Below are 22,247 nucleotides of genomic sequence, written 5' to 3' on the forward strand. Positions count from 1 at the left end.
CTTCTTTCATACACATAAAAAAGCACAGTTTACTATTCAGCAATTAACACAACAGAACAAAAGTCATGCTTCATTAACGGCACCGTATGAAAGCGTGATGTTACGGGTCTAAAGAGTTCCTCTGATCTAACCTTTGGTGGTTCCTGTGGCAGAGAAACAGGTTCAGCAGGCGGAGGAGAAGCAGACTTCTCCTCTAACTCTTCCAAGTTCTTCTCCTCCACTGGAGGTTTCAGCTCTTCAGTCTTTGTTTCAGATTCAGGCTCAGGTTCAGGTTCATGCGAGGATTCTTCTAAAGGCTCCTCTATGCCATTACTACAACAAAATATTTTGTTCACTTTTCAGCAGGAGTGAAATGATCAACTCAAATAGGAGAAAATTCAGCATTTCTCTAATTAATGGGCAGAACAAGTAATATACACTGTTTTGAAGCAAAGTTCATTAAGAACCAGAAGGCAGAAGGAACAATACTCTCAAGCAGCATTTCTTTAACCTAAATGTAAAAACTGGATTACTCAACATGTTTACTTTAGTACTATTAGGAAATAAGGAAAACCCATTATTTAAAAAATAAAATGCGTACTCTGTGTTGTTCCAAACAGTACACATTATTAGCAAGTGATCACTTTTAGGTCAAACCCACATTCGATTTTTGAATTAAACGTAAGAATGCTTTCCAAATTTCTTGCATATACATGGTAAATACTCAGGCACTGGCTACATAGCTTTATCAAGAATTTACTTTCAGCAACAATTCTAGGAACAAAAACCACTTGCAACTACATGATATGAATAGTTTAGGCCAAAGGTGGCCTTGCAAGCACTATTCTTACGTCACAGGGTGAGCTTCATAGTAACCACTGTTAGCATTCTCCTGCACAGGTTCTGGAGACGGTTGTCTTTCCTCTTGTTCTTCCTCTACTTCATCTTCTGATTCTGACAACACATAATACACCACATCTTTTATTAAGAGGCTTAATATACAATTTCATATATATATTTTTAATGTTCAAAGAAATCATAAAATAGTTTAAAAATAGCGTGTTTCTTGAAAGTACAAAGGCACTTAATATTCCTTGTTCTCTTAAAAAAGAGCAAGCAAGAAGAAGTTTGGAATTACACTATTTTTTAAAAAGATCTATTAGTAAGAAAAGGAAAGAGTAGGAAAAAATGGTCTTTAAAAAAATATATATTTATTTATTTGGCTGTGCCATATCTTAGTTGCAGCACGTGGGTTCTAGTTCCCTGACCAGGGATCAAACTCAGGCCCCCAGCATTGGGAGTGCGGAGTCTTAGTCACTGGACCATCAGCAAAGTCCCCAGAAAAAATGGTCTTAAAGTCATAACTCAGTTTCCTTTGCCACATTAATTCAATGAAGCAATAATGACAGAGAATAAGAAACAAGCTGATGTACGTCAATAGAAGATTAAATAATTATGGTACAGACAAAAAAATATCAACAGCTAACAAAGATAAATTAGATGAAAAAAAGGCCTAGCTTTGAATCAGCTACTTCCACTTTTAGGAAAGTATCAGTTGGTATAGAATATAACAAAATTCTGTAGTAGGCACCAAATTCTTGGTTATCTATAGAGATGACATTGAGGGAGATTTTTTTTCTACTTTCTGTGTATGATTTTTATATAATTTCATATAAAGAACATCTGTTTTTTAAACAAACCAAAAAAAAAGAACAAAAAGGAGCAAAGGGGCTTTGACTCAGTTACAGAGTCAAATTTCTGTAAGTTTCACACTTTACATGTTATTAAAGAGTACTGATACCAACAAAACCCTTGTATCTTGAAAGTAACCTCACCTTCATCAAGTTCTGGTTCAGAATCACCAAATACTTCATCTTCATAACGAAACATATCATTGTGAACATAAAACTTATTTGGAACAGATCCCTATAAAAAAAAAACACCCCAAATACTCCATAAATACCCATAAACATGGTATGACATAAAGAGAATAAAGTTTTTATTTTAATACAGAAATAATATATAGACTAAATATAATTTTCCAAAGCTTAACATGCTATAATGTTAATATGAAGAAAATCGCAGAATACTTAAACTCAAGAAATGACTACTTTCAAACTATTAACACACTTTTAATATTACTTCTGTAATCTTAATCATCTGTTTGCACATTTGTATCAGGATCTCGTTTTTTTCTGCTCAATGGTCAAAGCGCAGAAAGTTCAAAAAACGAACAGGTCCAACACAGATTTCTCAAAAACAGCTACATGCATATCTATACCTGTAAGAGGAAACTCTAGCCACTTCCAGCAACTAGTTAACTGCAAAATGAAATCACATAAATGAAAATTAATTGAAACGAAAACTTACTTCAGGAGCCAGAACAAAGGTTTGCATAAACTTCCTCTCTGGTTGTCCACTGTTAGACAGCAAACCCATGACCTGGACCACTACTCCATCACTCAAGGTTGCATGAGCATCCACGTGACGAATTTTAGTATGACATTCACTGAAGTTCAGAGATAATACTTTGTGGTGTATATCCTTTATTAGGAGAAGGTAGGGAGGAAATACAAACTCATGATATTGCATTACCTTTTTAATACTAGGTTACCTATTCAATACTACAGACTTCCGCCGATTTCCTCACAACTCTAGAATTCTAACTGCTTAATCTCTCTGCCTCATTTGAATCCATTCCGCCACGCTATGCATTACTGACAGACCCATGCTCCATAAACTATGTTGACTACTACATGACCTCACACGTGGTTTTACTTTACTGCTTGTCTGCATTTCTTCCTTCAATTTCCTCTTGTTTGGTAAGGCCAATCCTATAATTCAGAGACTAGCTGAAATCCCACATCCTCTACATAGTCATAAGGAATATATTTCTATTCATTCCTGTAACATAAGGTTTAGCCCACATTTCTATAAATGTTATACACTGTCTCAACTGTTTCAGGTAGAAAATACACCAGTGATATAAAAATGTCCCATATTCTCTTTTGTATCCATGCCAATGTTAATACTGTGCTTCCTACAAAATCAATGTTTATAAGAACTCAAAGCACATTTGACAAGTATTGCAACATAAATTTTAGCACAGCTAACCAATTACAGTCAAGAAGAAATCCATGGGCACAAGAAGGCTATTTTCCAAATCTCTAACTTAACTTAAATAAAATAATCTTAACTTAAACAAATTAAAGTAAGTTTAAATAGGTTAAAATAATCTTAAATGTATATGAAATTGACACTTACATTTTGGCCATAGACAGCCTCCTGGGGCTTTCCACTAGCATCTACTCCACCATGAACATAAGAAGAATTCCTGCCATAAAACCTGTAAAAGCATTGATAATGATTAACATTAAGTTATGAAGTGAAAGAAATCTAAGAGGGAGTAGAATCCCGCTATTAAGCAGAGCTAGTTTCCAGGTCTGGCTCTGTCATTTATTAGCTGTGTAACCTTGAGACTTACAGTCTTCAAGTTCACTTTCCTTGGTAACTTGGAACAAGAGTAACTTCTCCACAGAGTTACTATAAGGATTAAATGAGCAATGACATAGAATTCTTAGTGTGCGTGGCTATTAGTTATGCTGTCTTTAGCTATTCTCATCTTACTGTATCTATATGCTGTTAAGTGGGAAAATGAGACATTCAAAATATTCTAAATACAGATGCTATTTATTTACCCATTTTTGTCAAATATAAAAACTTAGTTGTTTAGATCTGTTTAGAATCAGATACTATTTAACATTCATTCTACTAAGAGTTCCAAATGACTACTAATTCCAAAGGCTAAGGTTAAAAGTTTAGATTTAAATTAATTGAAATAATTCAGAGATCAAGTTTAAAATATATATATATTATTTTAGCATCTAATTTCTCAATACTTTTATACTGCTCTTATGTACATGACAAATTATAGTGTTTCTCTGGTATTAACGCAACTAGGAGATCTTCCTAAATTAAGGTTATCAAATATGCAAAATAAATTTTTTCATAAAGAGAACTCAGCTCCTATTGCAATAAATCATGGAAGACTTCCTCTATGACAAACAACTTTCTCAGTGCACTACACATATATTGATTCATTCTAGTCTCCTAACAACCTCAGGACTAACCTAAGTACTGTTATCTAAATGAACAAACTGAAGTTCAGAAGAGGTTAAATTAACTCCTCAAATGTTACACACCTATCAAGTCAGAGCAGCTGGCTCCAGAGTCCATGCTTTTAACCACTACCCATATTTTTTTTTTAATGTTTACACTGTTCTCTCTCATGTACTACTGGCAAGCATGTATACAGTTATCATTTGGACAATTTGGCCGTTAAGTGTGAATAAGAAAAGCTTTAGAGAAAATTATACCTTTGATTTAACAGTTCTATTTCTAGGAAGTTATCCTAAGGAAACAACTAGAAAGATGCCCAAAAACGCACATGTAAGGATATGCACTACAGTGTTAGTAACTGAAAAATTTTAAACAAACTTAAGAAAAAGTTAAAAATGCTAATACCTACACAGTGAAGATAAAATTTCAGATAATGAAAAGCCTTAATAATTCCATTCTCCCTCAAACTCACATATACTGTCAACAGGAATGTTTTTATTTTTATAATCATAAAAATGTACAAGTACTGATTCATTTTTTGGGGGGGCAGTGTCAGTTATCTAAAAATGTCTCCTGGAATAACATAGGGAGTATTACACACATGCTTAACAATGGCAGGGCACAATGAAAAATAGAACTTTAGAATGCCCAGCACATTTATAAAGAGAACCTATATATCAAAGAGAAAAGTCCTTTAACATTCTTTCCCATGCAAAGCGGCAATGACATACTTATCCTTAACTCATCTGGCTAGGGTGTTCTACAACAAAGGTTTCACTTATCTTTGACCTACTAAAAAATACAACAGGTAGAACAAAAATGATAAATACTACTCATAATATAAATCAATTTCATTTCCATCTCTGGAAAAAAGTAAGCTTATACATGTCTTGCCAAACTAGTAAATAAGGCTACTGTCGCCATCTCACAAAGGAATATTTTCTTGTGAATCAATCTGAAGGAATTTTCACAAATGAAATCAATTAACTGATTCATTTCCTAACACTGCTACAGAGAACTTTTAAAAACCACACAAAAACCAAACGAAAAACTTAACCTGTGATTCCCATCAAGACTAGAACCCATTAGCTGGTCAAGTCTGTAGTTTAAAAAAAGGAAGAAACATAAAATACCAGACTATGTAATTGTGTATGTTAAGTGTGTGTACAGATGTGAATGTGTTATATAATGGGATCTGATAAGTGTTTTTCTTACTGCAGATTTCATTCAAGGAGGAAACTTGAAAAAAGATGGGTTTTATGCCATCAGTTTGTTAAAATATTGGATGAGCTTTGTAAAGATACTTGTCAGGACGCAAGGAGACAGGAAAGACAAAATTTATATGTAGTCATATTCAAGAAAATAAACATAAATAAAAATAGTAAATAATCCAATTAAAATTTACCTGTGTAAATATTCTGGAGCTTTATTCAGCAAAGTATAATATTGCCTCACAAACTCCCGCCCTACAAGCAGCGGACTGGGCTTCTCCATAACCATTTCTTTGCTGCACAATGTCAAATACTAGGGAAACAAACATAGGAATAATAACTCTTAAAAGTCATCTTTGTTAAATACCATGAAGCAAATTTTCTTAGCCATTCAAATGAAAATAAAATCACTTATTAAAAAATAACAGTAAAATAATAAATTCCCAATAACTACTTATAACCTCCAACATTTGCCATTTCCTCTTTGTCTCAATGTCTCTATTTCTTGATCTCCCTATGTCTCAATACAAGGGGAAGTGGCATGTCCAGTGCTGTCTCAGACTAGGTGGCACCATAATAAAGTCTTTTTACTCATGGTATATTTTTCCTTTGGGGAACATTATCTCCTACATTCTTAGATTCTAATGGTTTGTTTTTGAAAACTAAGTAGAGGGCACAACTCAAGACTTGGGAGATTGCACTTACAGACAGTACTAGCTTTTGTCTTCTTTATGTAATACTCTCGCCTTCTAGGGATTAATTGCACTGTTTCAAAATCATAATAATTACCATTAAAAATCAGCAATACTTGAAATACTCAGATAATGGTGTTTCACATTTAGTGTATGTCTTTTCAACCTTTCTTGCCATTAATTATCTAACTACATGTCAGGCACTGTTCATAGTAAGTGGCATACCTCAGTGAACAGGACTCTAGCCTTCGGAGTTTATAATCTCTGATGGAATATAGACACGCAAACAGGGAACAGAATGGGTCAGGTGCGACCTAAACGTACCTCTAAGCCCCAACTCTCAAAGATAAGTAAAAAATATAATAGAAACATAACCTTTCATCATTTAAAGTAAATAATTTATGCCTATAGCCCTCCAAACAGTAAAAGTCATAACACTAGGAATTAAGAGAAATGGGAGGAAAAAAGAGAAAATATGAGTATCACTAGTTTAAATACACATATATACACACGTTTGTGTGTGTCAAACTACTGAGCAAATCAAGATGCAGTTTAAATTCCTGTTAACAAATAAACTTCAACGTGGGTTTTTTTTGCTGCACTAAATTTGCTGGATCTTAGCTCCCTGTCAAGGATCAAACTCATGCCCTCCGTAGTGAAAGTGAGAAGTCCAAACCACTGGACTGCCAGGGAATTCCCCCAAAGTAGGTCCCCTTTTAAAAATTTCACAAAGATAGCCCACCATTATCATTACAACTGTGATGCTTTTTAATAAAAATCAGATACCAGCCATAAAGGAGCCTACAGATAAAACTCTATTAAATTAATCCTGGTGACTCCTAACTCAATTTTTACATAATACTGTATTAGGTTCCCTGTTTCTCCTTTTGCGATTGCCTTGAAACTGATATTAAAAAAAATTCTTTGTATATTTTTATATAATGCTTAACTGCTTCCAGTGCCAGGGTCTGGGGGGAGAGGCAGTGGCAAGAAGTCCTTGAAGCAGCCGAAGAAACAGGAGAAGGAGATGGAAGAGAAAGGTAAGGCTTTCAAGCAGTAACAAAAAGAGGAGCAGAGACGCTGGAGGAGCTAAAAGCGAAGGCCATGCAGAAGGCGCCCCAGGCCACAGGCAGAATTTGGAAATCTGGCAAAAAGCTGTTCCTTATGCCTCAGGTGATGGTAATCCTTACTTCCGCTGCTGTTTAAACACTGCATTCTCTTTCATAACTTTTTTTTGCCACCAAGAGCTAGAATAAAAGGCTTCCCTGGTGGCTCAGTGGTAAAGAATTCATGTGCCAATGCAGGAGTAGTGGGTTCAATTCCTGGAACAGGAAGATCCACTGGAGAAGGAAATGGCAACACACTCCAGTATTCCTGTCTGGGAAATCCAAACCCCATGGACAGAGCGGCCTGGCAGGCTACAGTTCATGGGGTCACAAAAGAGTTGGACATGACTCTGCAACTACACAACAACAAATAAGCTAGAATAAAGTGCTGTCTTGGAGCCCGTGGCACATTCAAGAAAAGAAATGTTCACACAGTGGCTTATCCCTTCAGTTCTCCCTTAGTCATTTCTATCCTAGTTGTGAGGTCAAAGTAAACCCAGCCTAGAATCCAGGCAGTCTGTTCTTCAATCTTTGCTCTACCTTAAATTTTGTGCAACCTACATTTAAATCAACTCATTTAAAAAAAGATAAAGCACAAAGCAAAATTAGACATAGTCACTTCAGGTACCATTAGTTTCCCCCAAACCTAAAAACCTCCAACAATAAGGATTAACAAATCCTGATGCATAAAGAGGCTTATTTGCTATGTTTAAAGAAATGAAGCAGGGGCTTCCCCCGATGGCTCAATGTTTGAGAATCCACCTTGCAATGCAAGGGGATGGGGCTAATCCTTGTTTGGAGAACTAAGATCTCACCTGTCACAGAGCAACTAAGCCTGAGCATTGCAACCATTGAGCCCATGCACCACAACTAGAAAGCCCAAGCACCAAAAGGAAAGCTCCTCTAGGACACAATGAAGACACAGGCAAATAAACACTCTTAAAAAATAGTGAAGAAAAAAACCACAGTATTTCTATTAAGAATAATAGGCAAGGTTGAGGAACAGGAGATTTATCTAGTAAAATTTTATAAAACAACAAAAACGTGGAAATTATGTACATTTAATACTACTGTTAACAACTGATGTCAAGCTTTGGCAAAATACTAACCTACCCTCTGAATAAAATATTATGTACAAAACAGTTTTGTTCGAAGGTCAATGACAAAAAACACTATTAGGTATTGTTTCTGAGTTTGGGGATTCTCATTTTCCCTTTTCTTCTCTACTTCCAGATTTTCTTCAGCGAGACTTTGTTGCTGCTGTGGCTGCGAAGTCGCTTCAGTCGTGTCCGACTCTGTGAGACCCCACAGATGGCAGCCCACCAGGCTTCCCCGTCCCTGGGATTCTCCAGGCAAGAACACTGGAGTGGGTTGTCATTTCCTTCTCTAATGTATGAAAGTGAAAAGTGAAAGTGAAGTCGCTCAGTCGTGTCAGACTCTTAGCGACCCATGGACTGTAGCCCACCAGGCTCCTCCATCCATGGGATTTTCCAGGCAAGAGTACTGGAGTGGGGTGCCATTGCCTTCTCTGGTGAGACTTTGTTACTTATCCCAATTTCCCATCACATTTATAAAGTACACATTCACCTGCCACTTTTGACACCTACGTACTGCCAAAGTAAAAAAAAAAAAAAAGTGTCACACAAATCAATATCAAAGAAAGGTCAAAATACACTGGAGTTTTTGTAACAAAGTTCAAGAGAGGCTTCACACTGCCCACTACCTTTACAGTCACTAAAGTTGATGGCCATGAAGCCATGGTATCATCAATTTAGATCAGAGAGACAGGCAAAAGAAACTGGCAGTGGGGGTAACTTTTTATTTGATTACTCAATAAATTACATTTATTTGAAAAGAGATAACCTGAAAAGTGAACTTTGAATGGGGAATGAGATAAAGCAGTGCTAACCTGGTAAAAGCCTAAACAAACAGCTACGCATAAGAGGCTGTGCAAAGTCCAGTTTTTAAAAGTTACAGGTAAACTCCCACAGGGAATAGATGAAATGAAGATGTTACATAGAGGATGGTGTTCCAATTAAATACACTGACTTAAATGGACTCAATTTAGAGGGCTAAAATATAATTGACTGATGGGAAATCAACTACATTAACCAGAAAGTAAAAAGTATGGAGGGGAGGGGTATGGAAAGCAACCTCACTCTACTTTTAACAACAGGTTAATGTATTCTACACAAACAACATGGGAAGCTACAAGGGCTTCCTTTGTAGCTCAGTCAGTAAAGAATCTGCCTGCAGCGCAGGAGACCCAAGGTCAATCCTTGGGTTGGGAAGATGCCCTGGAGAAGGAAATGGCAACCCACTCCAGTATTCTTTTCTGGAAAATCTCATGGATACAGGAGCCTGATGGGCTGCAGTCCATGGGGTCACAAAGAGTTGGGCATGACTGAGCGACTAACACTTACTTACACAAACACTTGCACTTACTTACACAAAGAACTGCCATCTTTCAGTTTTCTCCCCTGGAGTAGGGAAATGCATTCACAGAAAAGAAACCAAGTCACAGGCAAGAAATTTATGGGATTTGGGTCCTTTCATTTATGTTTGTATATAAAATAAAACCCTGAACATCAAAGTAAGGAAAGGGTTTTAACTAAAGCCATGAAAAAGCCTTAACCTTTTGAGATGGTTAAGTGATTTCTCAACTCACAAATTAAGAAGTGATCTTTAGTCAAACCTACAAGACTATATAGTTTAACAAAGAGCCAAGATTTAAGAATACTGCTACTGCTAAGTCACTTCAGTCGTGTCCAACTCTGTGCGACCCCATAGACGGCAGCCCATCAGGCTCCCCCATCCCTGGGATTCTCCAGGCAAGAACACTGGAGTGGGTTGCCATTTCTTTCTCCAATGCATGAAACTGAAAAGTGAAAGTGAAGTCACTCAGTCGTGTCTGACTCTTAACGACCCCATGAACTGCAGCCTACCAGGCTCCTTCGTCCATGGGATTTTCCAGGCAAGATTTAAGAATACTTATGTACAAAAAGAATCTTCAGAAGGTTGTTAGCCTCTAATCAACTTCAAAGAGCAATTATCATCTAACACCTTTTTACAGAATGTCAAATTCCCCTATAAAGTCCTACTTTCTCCCAAAACACGTGATTATGTGGAGACTGTTGTCACACTGGAACGTACAGTGTAAAAGGTACTCTTTTCCTGTCAGTTAAAAGCAATATCACCCTATTTATTCATCAAGATACCAACCTGATTACATCTGGCTTTCCATACTATTTAACAGAACCTCAACTACCTCAGAGGTCATTCACTAACTCTGCCTGTAACTCCTGTGTATCTTCAAACATCTTTTTATTTGGTTCCTGTCTTTCCTCTGAATTCTCAAAGTACTTTTTATCATGCACTCAGTTCAGTTCAGTCATCAGTCATGTCTGAGTCTTTGTGACCCAATGACTGCAGCACACCAGGCCTCCCTGTTCATCACCAACTCCCAGAGTTTACTCAAACTCACATCCATTGAGTTGGTGATGCCATCCAACCATCTCATCCTGTCGTCCCCTTCTCCTCCCACCCTCAATCTTTCCCAGCATCAGGGTCTTTTCAAATGCGTCAGTTCTTCGCATCATATGGCCAAAGTATTGGAGTTTCTGCTTCAGCATCAGTCCTTCCAATGAATATTCAGGACTGATATCCTTTAAGATGGACTGGTTGGATCTCCCTGCTGTCCAAGGGACTCTCAAGAGTCTTCTCCAACAGCACAGTCCAAAGGCATCAATTCTTTGGCGCTCAGCTTTCTTCACAGTCCAACTCTCACATCCATATATGACTACTGGAAAAACCGTAGCTTTGACTAGATGGACCTTTATTGTACAAGTAATGTCTCTGCTTTTTAATATGCTGTCTAGGTTGGTCATAACTTTGCCAAGGAGCTATCATGCACTCTGCACTCTATTAATCATATTCTGACCTAAATTACTAACCGTGCATCTATCTTAGTCTTCCCCTTCTCTACTCCCCTTCTCAAATATTATAACCCAGTTCTCCCTTAAATGTAATTCTCTAGAAAGTCACAATTCTCAAAAATCCAATGACCTCAGTCTTCTACCAGTCTGCATCACCACTGATGCTCACCTCCTCCTAACACTTCTAGAGTTCTACCATGAGGCAACTTTTCTTCTCATTAAAATGCAAAGTTCTCAAGGTCTGTCTTCTAATGCGTCAATTACTGATCATCAAACAACTTCAGCTCCCAGATTTACCTAAATTTGTATGTAGTCTCTGCCAGAATTCAAATTTGACATCTTAACCCCTTGCTGAATACGCACACATGATCTCATAAGTAAACCAATACATACATGCTCCCCTATACAGATAGAGCAGTTTCCTTGTGTCTGTTAATGATGCCACCACCTTTTTGACTTGAAAGCTCAGTCCTAAGTGACTTGTCCTCTTTAAAAAGCTTCCAAGTAAAATCTTGACAACTCAAAAATCTCTTGGAATTTGTCCCACCCTTTCTGTTTCCCACTAAATTCAGACTCTTTCAGTTCTTTCTCAAAAGCCTTCCAAACTGGTACAGTGGATGGGAATTCGCCTGCCAACGCAGGGGTCAGGGGTGAGGTTCCTGTTCTGAGAGGATTCCACATGCCGTGGAGCAACTAGGCCCATGACCACAACTACTGAGCCTCTGTGCCTAGAGCAAGTGCTCAGCAACAAAAGAAGCCACCTCAGTTAGAAGCCGGAGCACAAGGAAGGGCAGCACCTGCTCACTCAAACAGAGAAAGCCCACAACACAGCAACAAAGATCCACCACGACCAAAAATAAAGGAATAATTTTTCTAAGTTTAATGTCCTCATTAAAAAAAAAAAAAGTCTTCCAAACTTCTGTATCATGTGTAGCATTCATTGTACATGTAAAATTGAAACACCTGCATTCAGTTTGAAGTATTATGCCTTCCACAGAAATCCAGGCTGATATACACAGCCCTAACCAACATTTCAAATGTACCTTCCCCTACACTTCTCACCTCTCTAAACAAATTCTATGTTCTTGGTGGCTCAGATGGTGAAGAATCCACCTGCAATGCAGGAGACTTGGTTTCAATCCCTTGGTTAGGAACATCCCTCAGAGAAAATGGCAATCCACTCGAATATTCTTGACTGGAGAAACCCAGGGACAGAGGAGCCTGTAGGGCCACAGTCCATGGGGTTGCAAAGAGTCAGACACGACTGAGCAAATAAACAAGAGTATCATACTACTTAGCATCTTTCCCTGAACTTGCAATTTTCATACTCTAGGCTACTGTCCTACTTCATTCAACACCAGCTGGATAAATAGGTGGAGCAATAAAAATTCATTCAATATTTATTAAATACATACTGTCTAAGGGCCAGAAACTATGCAAGGAAAGAGAGAGGTGAATATAACAGACTTGATCTGCTGCTCCAAAGAAATTTCAAGTCCAGTGGGAGACAGAATTCCTAAATGCAAGTATCTAATGTGATAAATGCTACAGCCCTACCACAATGAATGTACCACTTGAACTGGAACAGGAACAGAAATCTGGCATGCAGAAGATGGAAGTTAAGTATTCCAAATCAAAGCTATTAATAAAAGAGAAAATATTTAGGGAACGACCATCTCTTCAAAACCATCAATTCTCCTTCATGGGCTTTTCAAAAACATACTCAAGATCCTATTCCAATCCTACCTGGCTTTCTTAACTAGGTCCCTGAGGCAGGACTAATCATTTCTTCTAAGTACAACGTGTATCATCTTTGGCTCTTTTTATTAACACATTTAGTCCTAGTAATGTGTGCATGCGCACAGGCATAACCCTCTCCTGTTTGGAAGATTCCTTAAGTTAATACTAAACAAAGGCCTGGCAGTGTTATGCTTCCAGGAGATGCTCAAGAGATTCTTTGCAGCATCTACCATTCCTTTGTACTTAAGAGGATTTAAAAAAAAATTGTTGAACAAATCTGTGATGCTGAAGACTTCTAAAGGGAACTCCCTGGTGGTCCAGTGGTTATGACTTCATGCTTCCACTGCCAAGGGCAGGGGTTTCATCCGTGGTCAAGGAACTAAGATTGTGCATGCCACAAAGCATGGCCGAAAAAAAACCACAAAACACTCTTAAGAGAAGGAGCCTACCAAAATACAAAGGTATTTCAATACTTTCTAAAGTGCTATGAGGGATGTAATGTACATGATAAACTTAAGTTATTAACACTGCTCTATGTTACATATGAAAGCTGTTAAGAGATATTAACACTGCTCTCTGTTACATATGAAAGCTGTTAAGAAAGTCAATTCAAAGAGGTCACATCACAAACTTTTTCTTTCTATTCCTATAATTTCTTATCTGTATGAGAGGATGGACAGTCAAACACTTATTATGATAATCATTTCATAATGTATGTAAGTCTAATCATCTTGCTGTACACAAACTTATATAATGCTATGACAATTGTGTATTAGTTTCTCAGTTGTGTCTGACTCTTTGCAACCCCATGGACTGTAACTGGCCAGGCTCCTCTGTCCATGGAATTCTCCAGGCAAGAATACTGGAGTGGGTAGCCATCCCCTTCTTCAGGGGATCTTCCCCAACCAAGAGATCAAACCTGGGTCTCCTATATTACAGGCATATGATTTACCATCTGATGCAATGTTGGAATGCTAATGAAAAAATAATTAAGTCATTAATCATGTAATTTCAAAACATTTTGAAAGCCAATCTTTTACACTCTAGTTTTCTTTTTCTTTTAGCTGCCCCAGCGCTTAGTTGCAACCCTGGTAGCTCAGCTGGTAAAGAATCCTCCTGCAATGCAGGAAACCCTGGTTCGATCCCTGGGTCAGGAAGTTTCCCTGGAGAAGAGATACGCTACCCACTCAAGAATTTTTCAGCTTCTCTGGTGGCTCAGAGAGGCAGTAAAGAATTCGTCTGTAATGGAGGAGACCGGGATTCGATCCCTGGGTTGGGAAGATCCCCTGGAGGAGGACATGGCAAACCACTCCAGTATTTTTGCCTGGAGAATCCCCATTAACAGAGGCGCCTGGTGGGTTAAGCCTATGTGCCACAACTATTGAGTCTGTGCTCTAGAACCCACGCTCAGCAACAAGAGAAGGTACCACAATGAGCAGCCCCCACTTGCTGCTTCTAGAGAAAAGCGCAAGACCCAGCAAAGCCAATAAATAAATACTTTTTTTAAAATTTGGAAGTTAAAACCATGATGACATAGCACTAAATATCTTTAATAATACTTACATCAAAATCTAAAAGTACTGAGTGCTTGCAAGGATGGGAAAAGTTGGTAGGAATTGAAAAAAGGTACTTATTTTGGAAAACAGTATGGCAGTTTCTCATAAAAGTAAACATACATGTCTCATATTACCCAGCAATTCCATTCCTAGATATTTATGCAAAAGAAATTAAGCATATGTCTATACAGAGAACTGTATGTTTTTTCTAGCAACTTTATTAACACTCAAAACCTGGAACACAACTAAATGATCATTAGCCAGGTGAATGAACAAACTGGTAAATCCAAATAATCAAATACTACTTGGCAATAAAAATAATTTACCAATAATATGCAGGTAGCACTCAAGGTAAAGATCCACCTGCCAATACAGGAGACCTAAGAGAAATGGGTTCCATCCCTGGGTTGGCAGCTCATTCTTCTTGTGTGCAAAGTCTCATGGACAGAGGAGCCTGGCGGGCTACACTGCATTTATAGGGTCACAAAGAATCAGACACAACTAAAGCAACTTAGCATGCAAAATGCAACAACATAAACGAGTTTCCAAAGTATTACTCAAAGATAAAGTTAATGCTCCCCTTCATGTATGCCTTCTCCGGGTGAAGGGGCATGCCTAACTCAATGAAGCTATAAGCCACGGCCTGTTGGGCCACCCAAGGAGGACAGTTCATAGCAAAGAGTTCTGACAAAACATGGAGAAGGTCCACTGGAGGAGGGAATGGAAACCCGCTGCCAATTTCTTGCCATGAGAAACCCACGAAGAGTATGAAACAGCAAAAAGGTATGACACCAGAAGATGCCCCCAGGTTAGAAAGTGTTTGATATGCTACTGGGGAAGAAAGAAAGGAAAAAAGTGAAGTCACTCAGTCGTGTCCGACTCTTTGTAACCCCGTGGACTGTAGCCCGCCAGACTTCTCTGTCCATGGGATTCTCCAGGCAACAATACTGGAGTGGGTTGTCACGTCCTTCTCCAGGGGATCTTCCCCACCCAGGGATCAACCCCGGGTCTCCTGCATTGCAGGCAGATGCTTTATCCTCTGAGCCACCAGGGAAGCCCTACTGGGGAAGAAGGAAAGGCAATTACTAACACCTCCAGAAAGAATGAAGCTGCTGGGCCAAAGCAGAAATGATGCTCAGCTTGGATGTGTCTGGTGGTGAAGATAAAGTGTGATGCTGTAAAAAACAATAGTGGATAGGAACTTGGAACATTCAGTTCAGTTCAGTCGCTCAGTCGTGTCCGAGTCTTTGCAATCCCATGGACTGCAGTACGCCAGGCTTCCCTGTCTATCACCAACTCCTGGAGCATACTCAAACTCATGTCCATCACGTCAATGATGCCACCCAACCATCTCATCCTCTATCCTCCCACCTTCAATCTTTCCCAGCATCAGGGTGTTTTCAAATGAGTTAGTTCTTCACATCAGGTGGCCAGAGTATTGGAGTTTCAGCTTCAACGTCAGTCCCTCCAATGAATATTCAGGACTGATTTCCTTTAGCACAGACTGGTTGGATGTCCTTGCAGTCCAAGGGACTCTCAAGAGTCTTCTCCAACACCACAGTTCAAAAGCATCAATTCTTGCCACCACTCAGCTTTCTTTACAGTCCAACTCTCACATTCATACATGACTATTGGAAAAACCATAGCTTTGACTAGATGGACCTTAGTCGGCAAAGAAATGTCTCTTTCTTAATGAAACATTACTAAAGCTTTTTAGTATACTATCTAGGTTGATCATAACTTTTCTTCCAAGGAGCAAGCATCTTTTAATTTCATGGCTGCAGTCACCATCTGCAGGGATTTTGGAGCCCAAAAAGATAAAGTCTCTCACTGTTTCCATTCCTTCCCCATCTATTTGCCATGAAGTGATGGGACGAGAGGCCATGATCTTAGTTTTCTGAATACTGAGTTTTAAGCCAACTTTTTCACTCTCCTCTCTCACTTTCATCAAGAGGCTCTTTAGTTCTTCACTTTCTGCCATAAGCGTGGTGTCATCTGCATGTTCAGGGTTATTGCTATTTCTCCTGGCAATCTTCATTCCAGCTTGTGCTTCTTCCAGCCCAGCATTTCTCATGTACTCTGCATATAAGTTAAATAAGCAGGGTGACAATATACAGCCTTGACATACTCCTCTCCCGATTTGGAACCAGTCTGCTGTTCCGTGTCCAATTCTAAATGTTGCTTCTTGACCTGCATACAGATTTCTCAGGGAACAGATCAAGTGGATTGGTATTCCCATCTCTTCCAGAATTTTCCACAGTTTGTTGTGATCCACACAGTCAAAGGCTTTGGCATAGTCAACAAAGCAAAAGTAGATGTTTTTCTGGAACTCTCTTGCTTTTTCGATGATATAGTTGATGTTGGCAATTTGATCTCTGGTTCCTCTGCCTTTTCTAAATCCAGCTTGAACATGTGGAGATTCATCGTTCATGTACTGATGAAGCCTGGCTTGGAGAGTTTTGAGTATTATTATTGCATAGGAACCTGGAATGTTAGGTAAAGGTAAATCAAGGTAAATTGGATGTGGTCAAGCAGAAGAGGACAAGAGTGAGTATCAACATCTCAGGAATCAGTGAACTAAAATGGATGGGAATGCCTGAATTTAATTCAGATGACTATTTTACATACTACTGTGGGAAAGAAGCCCTCAGAAGAAAAGGAGTAGCCCTCACGGTCAACAAGAGTCTGAAATGCACTACTTGGGTGCAACATCAAAAACAACAGAATGATCTTGGTTCATTTTCAAGGTAACCATTCAATATCACAGTAATCCAAGTCTATGCTCCAAACACTGATGCTGAAAAAGCTGAAGCTGACCAGTTCTATGAAGATCTACAACACCTTCTAGAACCCCCCAAAAAGATGTCCTTTTCATCATACAGGACTAGAATGCAAAAGTAAGATGTCGGGAGATACAAGAATAACAAGTAAATTTAGCCTTGGAGTGCAAAATGAAGCACAGCAAAGGATAACAGAGTTTCATCCAATGAACACACTAGTCATAGCAAACACCGTTCCCAAAAATACAAGAGAAGACTCTACACATGAACATCACCAGATGGTCAATACTGAAATCAGACTGATATGTTCTTTGCAGCTGAAGATGGAGAAGCTCTGTACAGTCAGCAAAAACAAGACCCGGAGCAATCTGAGGATCACTCAGATCATAAGCCCCTTATTCCAAAATTCAGACGTAAATTGAAGGAAGTAGGCAAAGTCACTAAGCATTCAGGTATGACCTAAATCAAATCTCTTATAAATATACAGCAAAGGTGACAAGTAGATTCAAGGGATTAGATCTGGTAGACAATAGTGCCTGAAGATAAGGATGGAGGTTCATTACATTGTACAGGAGAGGCAGTGGCCAAAACCATCCTAAGGAAAAAGAAATGCAAGAAGGCAAAGTGGTTGTCTGAGGAGGCTTTACCAATAGCTGAGGAAAGCAGAAAAGGGAAGGGCAAGGAGAAAGGGAAAGATACACCCAACTGAATGCAGAGTTCCAAAGAATAGCAAGGAGAGATAAGAAGGCCTTCTTATGTGAACAATGCAAAGAAATAGAGCAAAACAACAGAATGGGAAAGAAGATAGACTTTTTTTCAGTATGGGAAGCTAGGTTTCAACAGTATGTGAATTGAGAATTTCCAGATGTACAAACTGGATTTAGAAAAGACAGAGGAACGAGAGATCAAATTGCCAACATCTGTTGGATCACAGCAAAAGCAAGAGAATTCCAAAAATTATCTGCTTCTGCTTCATTGACTAGGCTAAAGCCTTTGACTGTGTGGATCACAGCAAACCGTAGAAAATTCTTCAAGAAACAGGAATACTACACCACCTATCTGCCTCCTGAGAAACCTATATGCAGATCCAGAACAACAGGTAGAACCAGACATGGAACAACGGACTGGTTCAAAACTGGGAGAGTATATCAAGGCTGTATATTGTCACCCTGCTTTTTTAACTTCCATGAAGAGTACATCATATGAAATGTCCTTGTCAATCAAGATTGCTGAGAGAAATATAAACAACCTCAGATATGCTGATGATACCACTCAAATGGTAGGAAGCGAAGAGGAACTAAAGTGCCTCTTGATGAAGGTGAAAGAGAGTGAAAAAACTGGTTAAAACTCAACATTCAAAAAACAAAGATCATGGCATCTGTCCCATCACTTCATTCCAAACAGATGGGGGAAACAATGGAAACAGTGACAGACTTTTACTTTCTTGGGCCCCAAAATCACTGCAGACAGTAACTGCAGCCATGAAATTAAAAGATGCCTGCTCCTTGGAAGAAAGGCTAGGACAAGCCTAGACAGCATATTAAAAAGCACAGGTATTACTTGGCCAACAAAGTTCCATATCATCAAAGGTATGGTTTTTTCAGTAGTCATATATGAATGTAAGAGCTGGACAATAAAAAAGACTGAGCGGTGAAGAACTGATGCCTTTGAACTGTGGTGTTGGAGAGGACTTGAGAGTCCCTTGGACTGCAAGGAGATCAAACCAGCCCATCCTGAAGGAAATCAACCCTGCATATTCATTGGAAGGACTGATGCTGAAGCTGAAGCTCCAATACTTTGGCCACCTGATATGAGGAGGTGACTCATTGGAAAAGACCCTGATGCTGGGGAAGACTGAAGCAGGAGGAGAAGGGGATGACAGAGGACAAGATGGTTGGATCACATCACCAATTCAATAGACATAGTTTGAGCAAACTCTGGGAAACAGTGAAGCACAGGGAAGCCTGGTGTGTAGTCCATGAGGCCGCAAACAGTTGGACACAACTGAGCCACTGAATAACAACAAGAAGAGCTCTCTCCAGGAAAATCAGAGATGCCAAGGGAACATTTCATGAAAGAATAGGCATGATAAAGGACAGAAATGGTAACGACCCAACAGAACCAGAAGAGATTAAGAGGTGGCAAGAATACACAGAAGAACTATACAAAAAGGTCTTAATGACTCTGATAACCACGATGGTGTGATCACCCACCTAGAGCCAGACATCCTAGGGTGTAAGTCAAGTGGGTCTGAGGAAGCATCACTACAAACAAAGCTAGTGGAAGTGATATAATTCCAGTTGAGCTATTTCAAATCCTAAAAGATGATGCTGTTAAAGTGCTGCACTCAATGTGTCAGCAAATTTGGAAAACTCAGCAGTGGCCACAGGAATGGAAAAAATCAGTTTTCATTCCAATCCCAAAGAAAGGCAAAGCCAAAGATGTTCAAACTACAACATAATCACACTCATTTCACATGCTAGCACCATAATGCTCAAAATCCTTCAAGCTGGGCTTCAACAGTATGTGAATCAAGAACTTACAGATGTACAAGCTAGATTTAGAAAAAGCAGAGAGGAACCAGAGATCAGATTGCCAACATTTTGTTGGATCATAGAAAGCAAGAGAATTCCAGAAAAGCATCCACTTCTGCTTCATAGACTACGAGAAAGCCTTTGACTGAGTGAATCATAGCAAACTGTGGAAAATTCTTTCAGAAATAGGAGTACCAAATCACTTTACCAGTCTCCCAAGGAATCTACATGCAGGTCAAGAAGTAAGTTATTAACAGAACTGGACATAGTACAACAGAATTCAAAATTGGGAAAGGAACACAAAGCTGTATGTCGTCACTCTGCTTATTTAATTTATATGCAGAGGACATAATGTGATATACTGAGATAGATGAATCACAAGCTGGAATCAAGACTGCTGGGAGAAACAGTAAATTCTAGAATGCTTCAAATCCCATCTTCGGGGGGAAAAAAAGGGATAATACAAAAAGAAGTATACAAGATAAAATGTGTTGTGGGTCTAGGGGGAAAAAAAACTGCATATCAGTTCGCACCACCACTGGTAAACTATTTATTGAGTATTAAAAAGAGTATAATTAATTTTGTAATTTTAAAAAACATTTTAAAATTTTCACTTGGCTCTCTGATAACCATAGCAGATACATGTTATTGGTTCGAAAACATGGCTCTAAAATAAAGATCAAAAGTGTGAAAATTAATTTAGCACTAGTAGCAGAGCAAAAATAATCTGACATTATGGCTACATTAGTGACAATTTATCGTTAAAATCTTGAGTGTGCTTAAATACTACCAACTAATTGAAGTTGAGTAGGTGGAGGTGGAGGGGAACAGACTAGTAAAGCTATACCATGTTGGAATTTAAAATGAGCAGCTACACAGAGAAACAAAAAGAAACTTACTGCGGAGACCCAAAGGTACAGTGGAATATTGTTGTTTCCAAGAGGTAATTTTAAAAACATCTGGTATGCTTACCCGATATAGTACTATTTTTTTCCTGATAGCTTAATGTTAATTTAATGGTCTTGAAAATAAAAATGTAATATACTGAACACCAACTGTGGAACATCAGTTCATATGCAGTCATTAAAATACTGTCAAAGGCTAAAACCATAGGGGGAAAATGATGAAATATAAAATCTGCAACTAAAGTATGATTTCAATAACATGAAGGGCAATGTATGCACTTGGACAGGAAAATGAAATTAATTCTTTAGATCTACTACTGCAAAACAATGATCAGTGCAGAATACAATACAAAAGATAAGGTTATCCAAGTGAAAAACTTTTGTGTTCCTTTAATAATTTTTAATCTTAGGAATCTCTGAGATGGCACCTCCATTCTCTACTCAGTAATAAAATGGCTCTATCTACACATGATCATAAAATCTAACTATACTAAACTGCTAAACACCTAGCTGCACCTCAACCATATATAAGTATCAAAGTGAGTGAGTGTTAGTTGCTCAGTCATGCCCGACACTTTGCAACCCCATGGACTGTGGCCCACCAGCCTCCTCTGGGGCTCCTCTTTGCCTGGGGATTCTCCAGCCAAGAATACTGGAGTGCGTTGCCATTCCCTTCTCCAGGGGATCGTCCCAACCCAGGGACCAAACCAGGGTCTCCATATTGCAGGCAGATTCTTTTATGACTGAGTCACCTGGGAAGCCCCATAAGCATCAAAATGCAGAATTGAAAATTCACTCTTCAAAGAGCCTGGAATACTCTGACCACCATCTATAACGAGTGATGAGAACTGCAGGATCTTTAGCTCAAACAGTTGGGGATGGGGAATTTCAGTTATTGCAAACTAATTACATGAAATTCCATCACAATTTAATACTCAGGGAAAAAAAAATCCAAGATAAAAACTGCTAAAAAAGTTGAGACCCCATGTTGTCTTGTTTTTTAAAAAAGTCAAGAAGCGAAAAGAAAATGACATTTTGGAAAACAAAAAGTTCTACAAAAATAATTTTTCAGTATTGTGAAGTTAGAAGCAGTACTCTATCTTGCTTTCTATTTAAAAAAAAAAAAGTGAACTCCTAGAAAGAAGATGCAATTCTCTGATCAGACACTATGTTACCAAAGGCTATGTCTATGCTAGGACAGAACTTATCTCTTACTATTGAATAATTATTCCCCACCCCTTCCTCTCTAGAGCCCCTCACTCCTGGCTGGCTCACACTAGTCAGGCTCAGGTCCACTGTCACTGAAGCATGGGCTGTAATACCCATTCTTAAAAGCTAACCCCATAGTAAAATAGAAACCTTTGGAACTATCAAAGGGTCTCTATTTAAAATGACTTTACCAATCAAAACAGCAACGCTTATCTAATCTGAAAGCAGCAACCTTCAATTTGTTGTGGCACACCATGGAATGAAAGCATCACAAATAAGATCTAAGCACGTCACAGAAATGAGAGATAGTTGTGGATTAAGCCTTTTCTTTCCAAGGGCCCCAAAGATAAGGAGGTGAGTTTTTAAGTTCAGAAGCTATTAAAAGTGACCAAGCATTAAAGTGGAAATGTTGCCCCACAAAAATTAGTGTGTATTTATATTATGCTTTAAGGTAACCTTAAACAAGTAACCTACACATCCC

General features: G+C 38.6%; 1 protein-coding gene across 26 annotated transcripts in view; it reads right to left on the reverse strand.

Moving 5' to 3' along the window:
- Positions 1-22,247, reverse strand: part of G3BP2 (G3BP stress granule assembly factor 2) — an 86,959-nt gene that overhangs the window by 11,443 nt on the left and 53,269 nt on the right. For all 26 annotated transcript variants that reach the window (XM_060417248.1, XM_060417238.1, XM_060417231.1 and 23 more), the window contains 6 exons: positions 5,504-5,622; positions 3,244-3,325; positions 2,350-2,523; positions 1,815-1,905; positions 831-933; positions 132-312 (listed from right to left, as the gene is read on the reverse strand). In XM_060417248.1, coding sequence (XP_060273231.1) covers positions 132-312; positions 831-933; positions 1,815-1,905; positions 2,350-2,523; positions 3,244-3,325; positions 5,504-5,598 — 726 coding nt within the window. In that variant the 5' untranslated portion in view covers positions 5,599-5,622. The remainder of the gene's footprint in view (positions 1-131; positions 313-830; positions 934-1,814; positions 1,906-2,349; positions 2,524-3,243; positions 3,326-5,503; positions 5,623-22,247) is intronic.

Source organism: Ovis aries, chromosome 6 (assembly GCF_016772045.2).
Source record: "Ovis aries strain OAR_USU_Benz2616 breed Rambouillet chromosome 6, ARS-UI_Ramb_v3.0, whole genome shotgun sequence".
Lineage (NCBI taxonomy): Eukaryota > Metazoa > Chordata > Mammalia > Artiodactyla > Bovidae > Ovis > Ovis aries.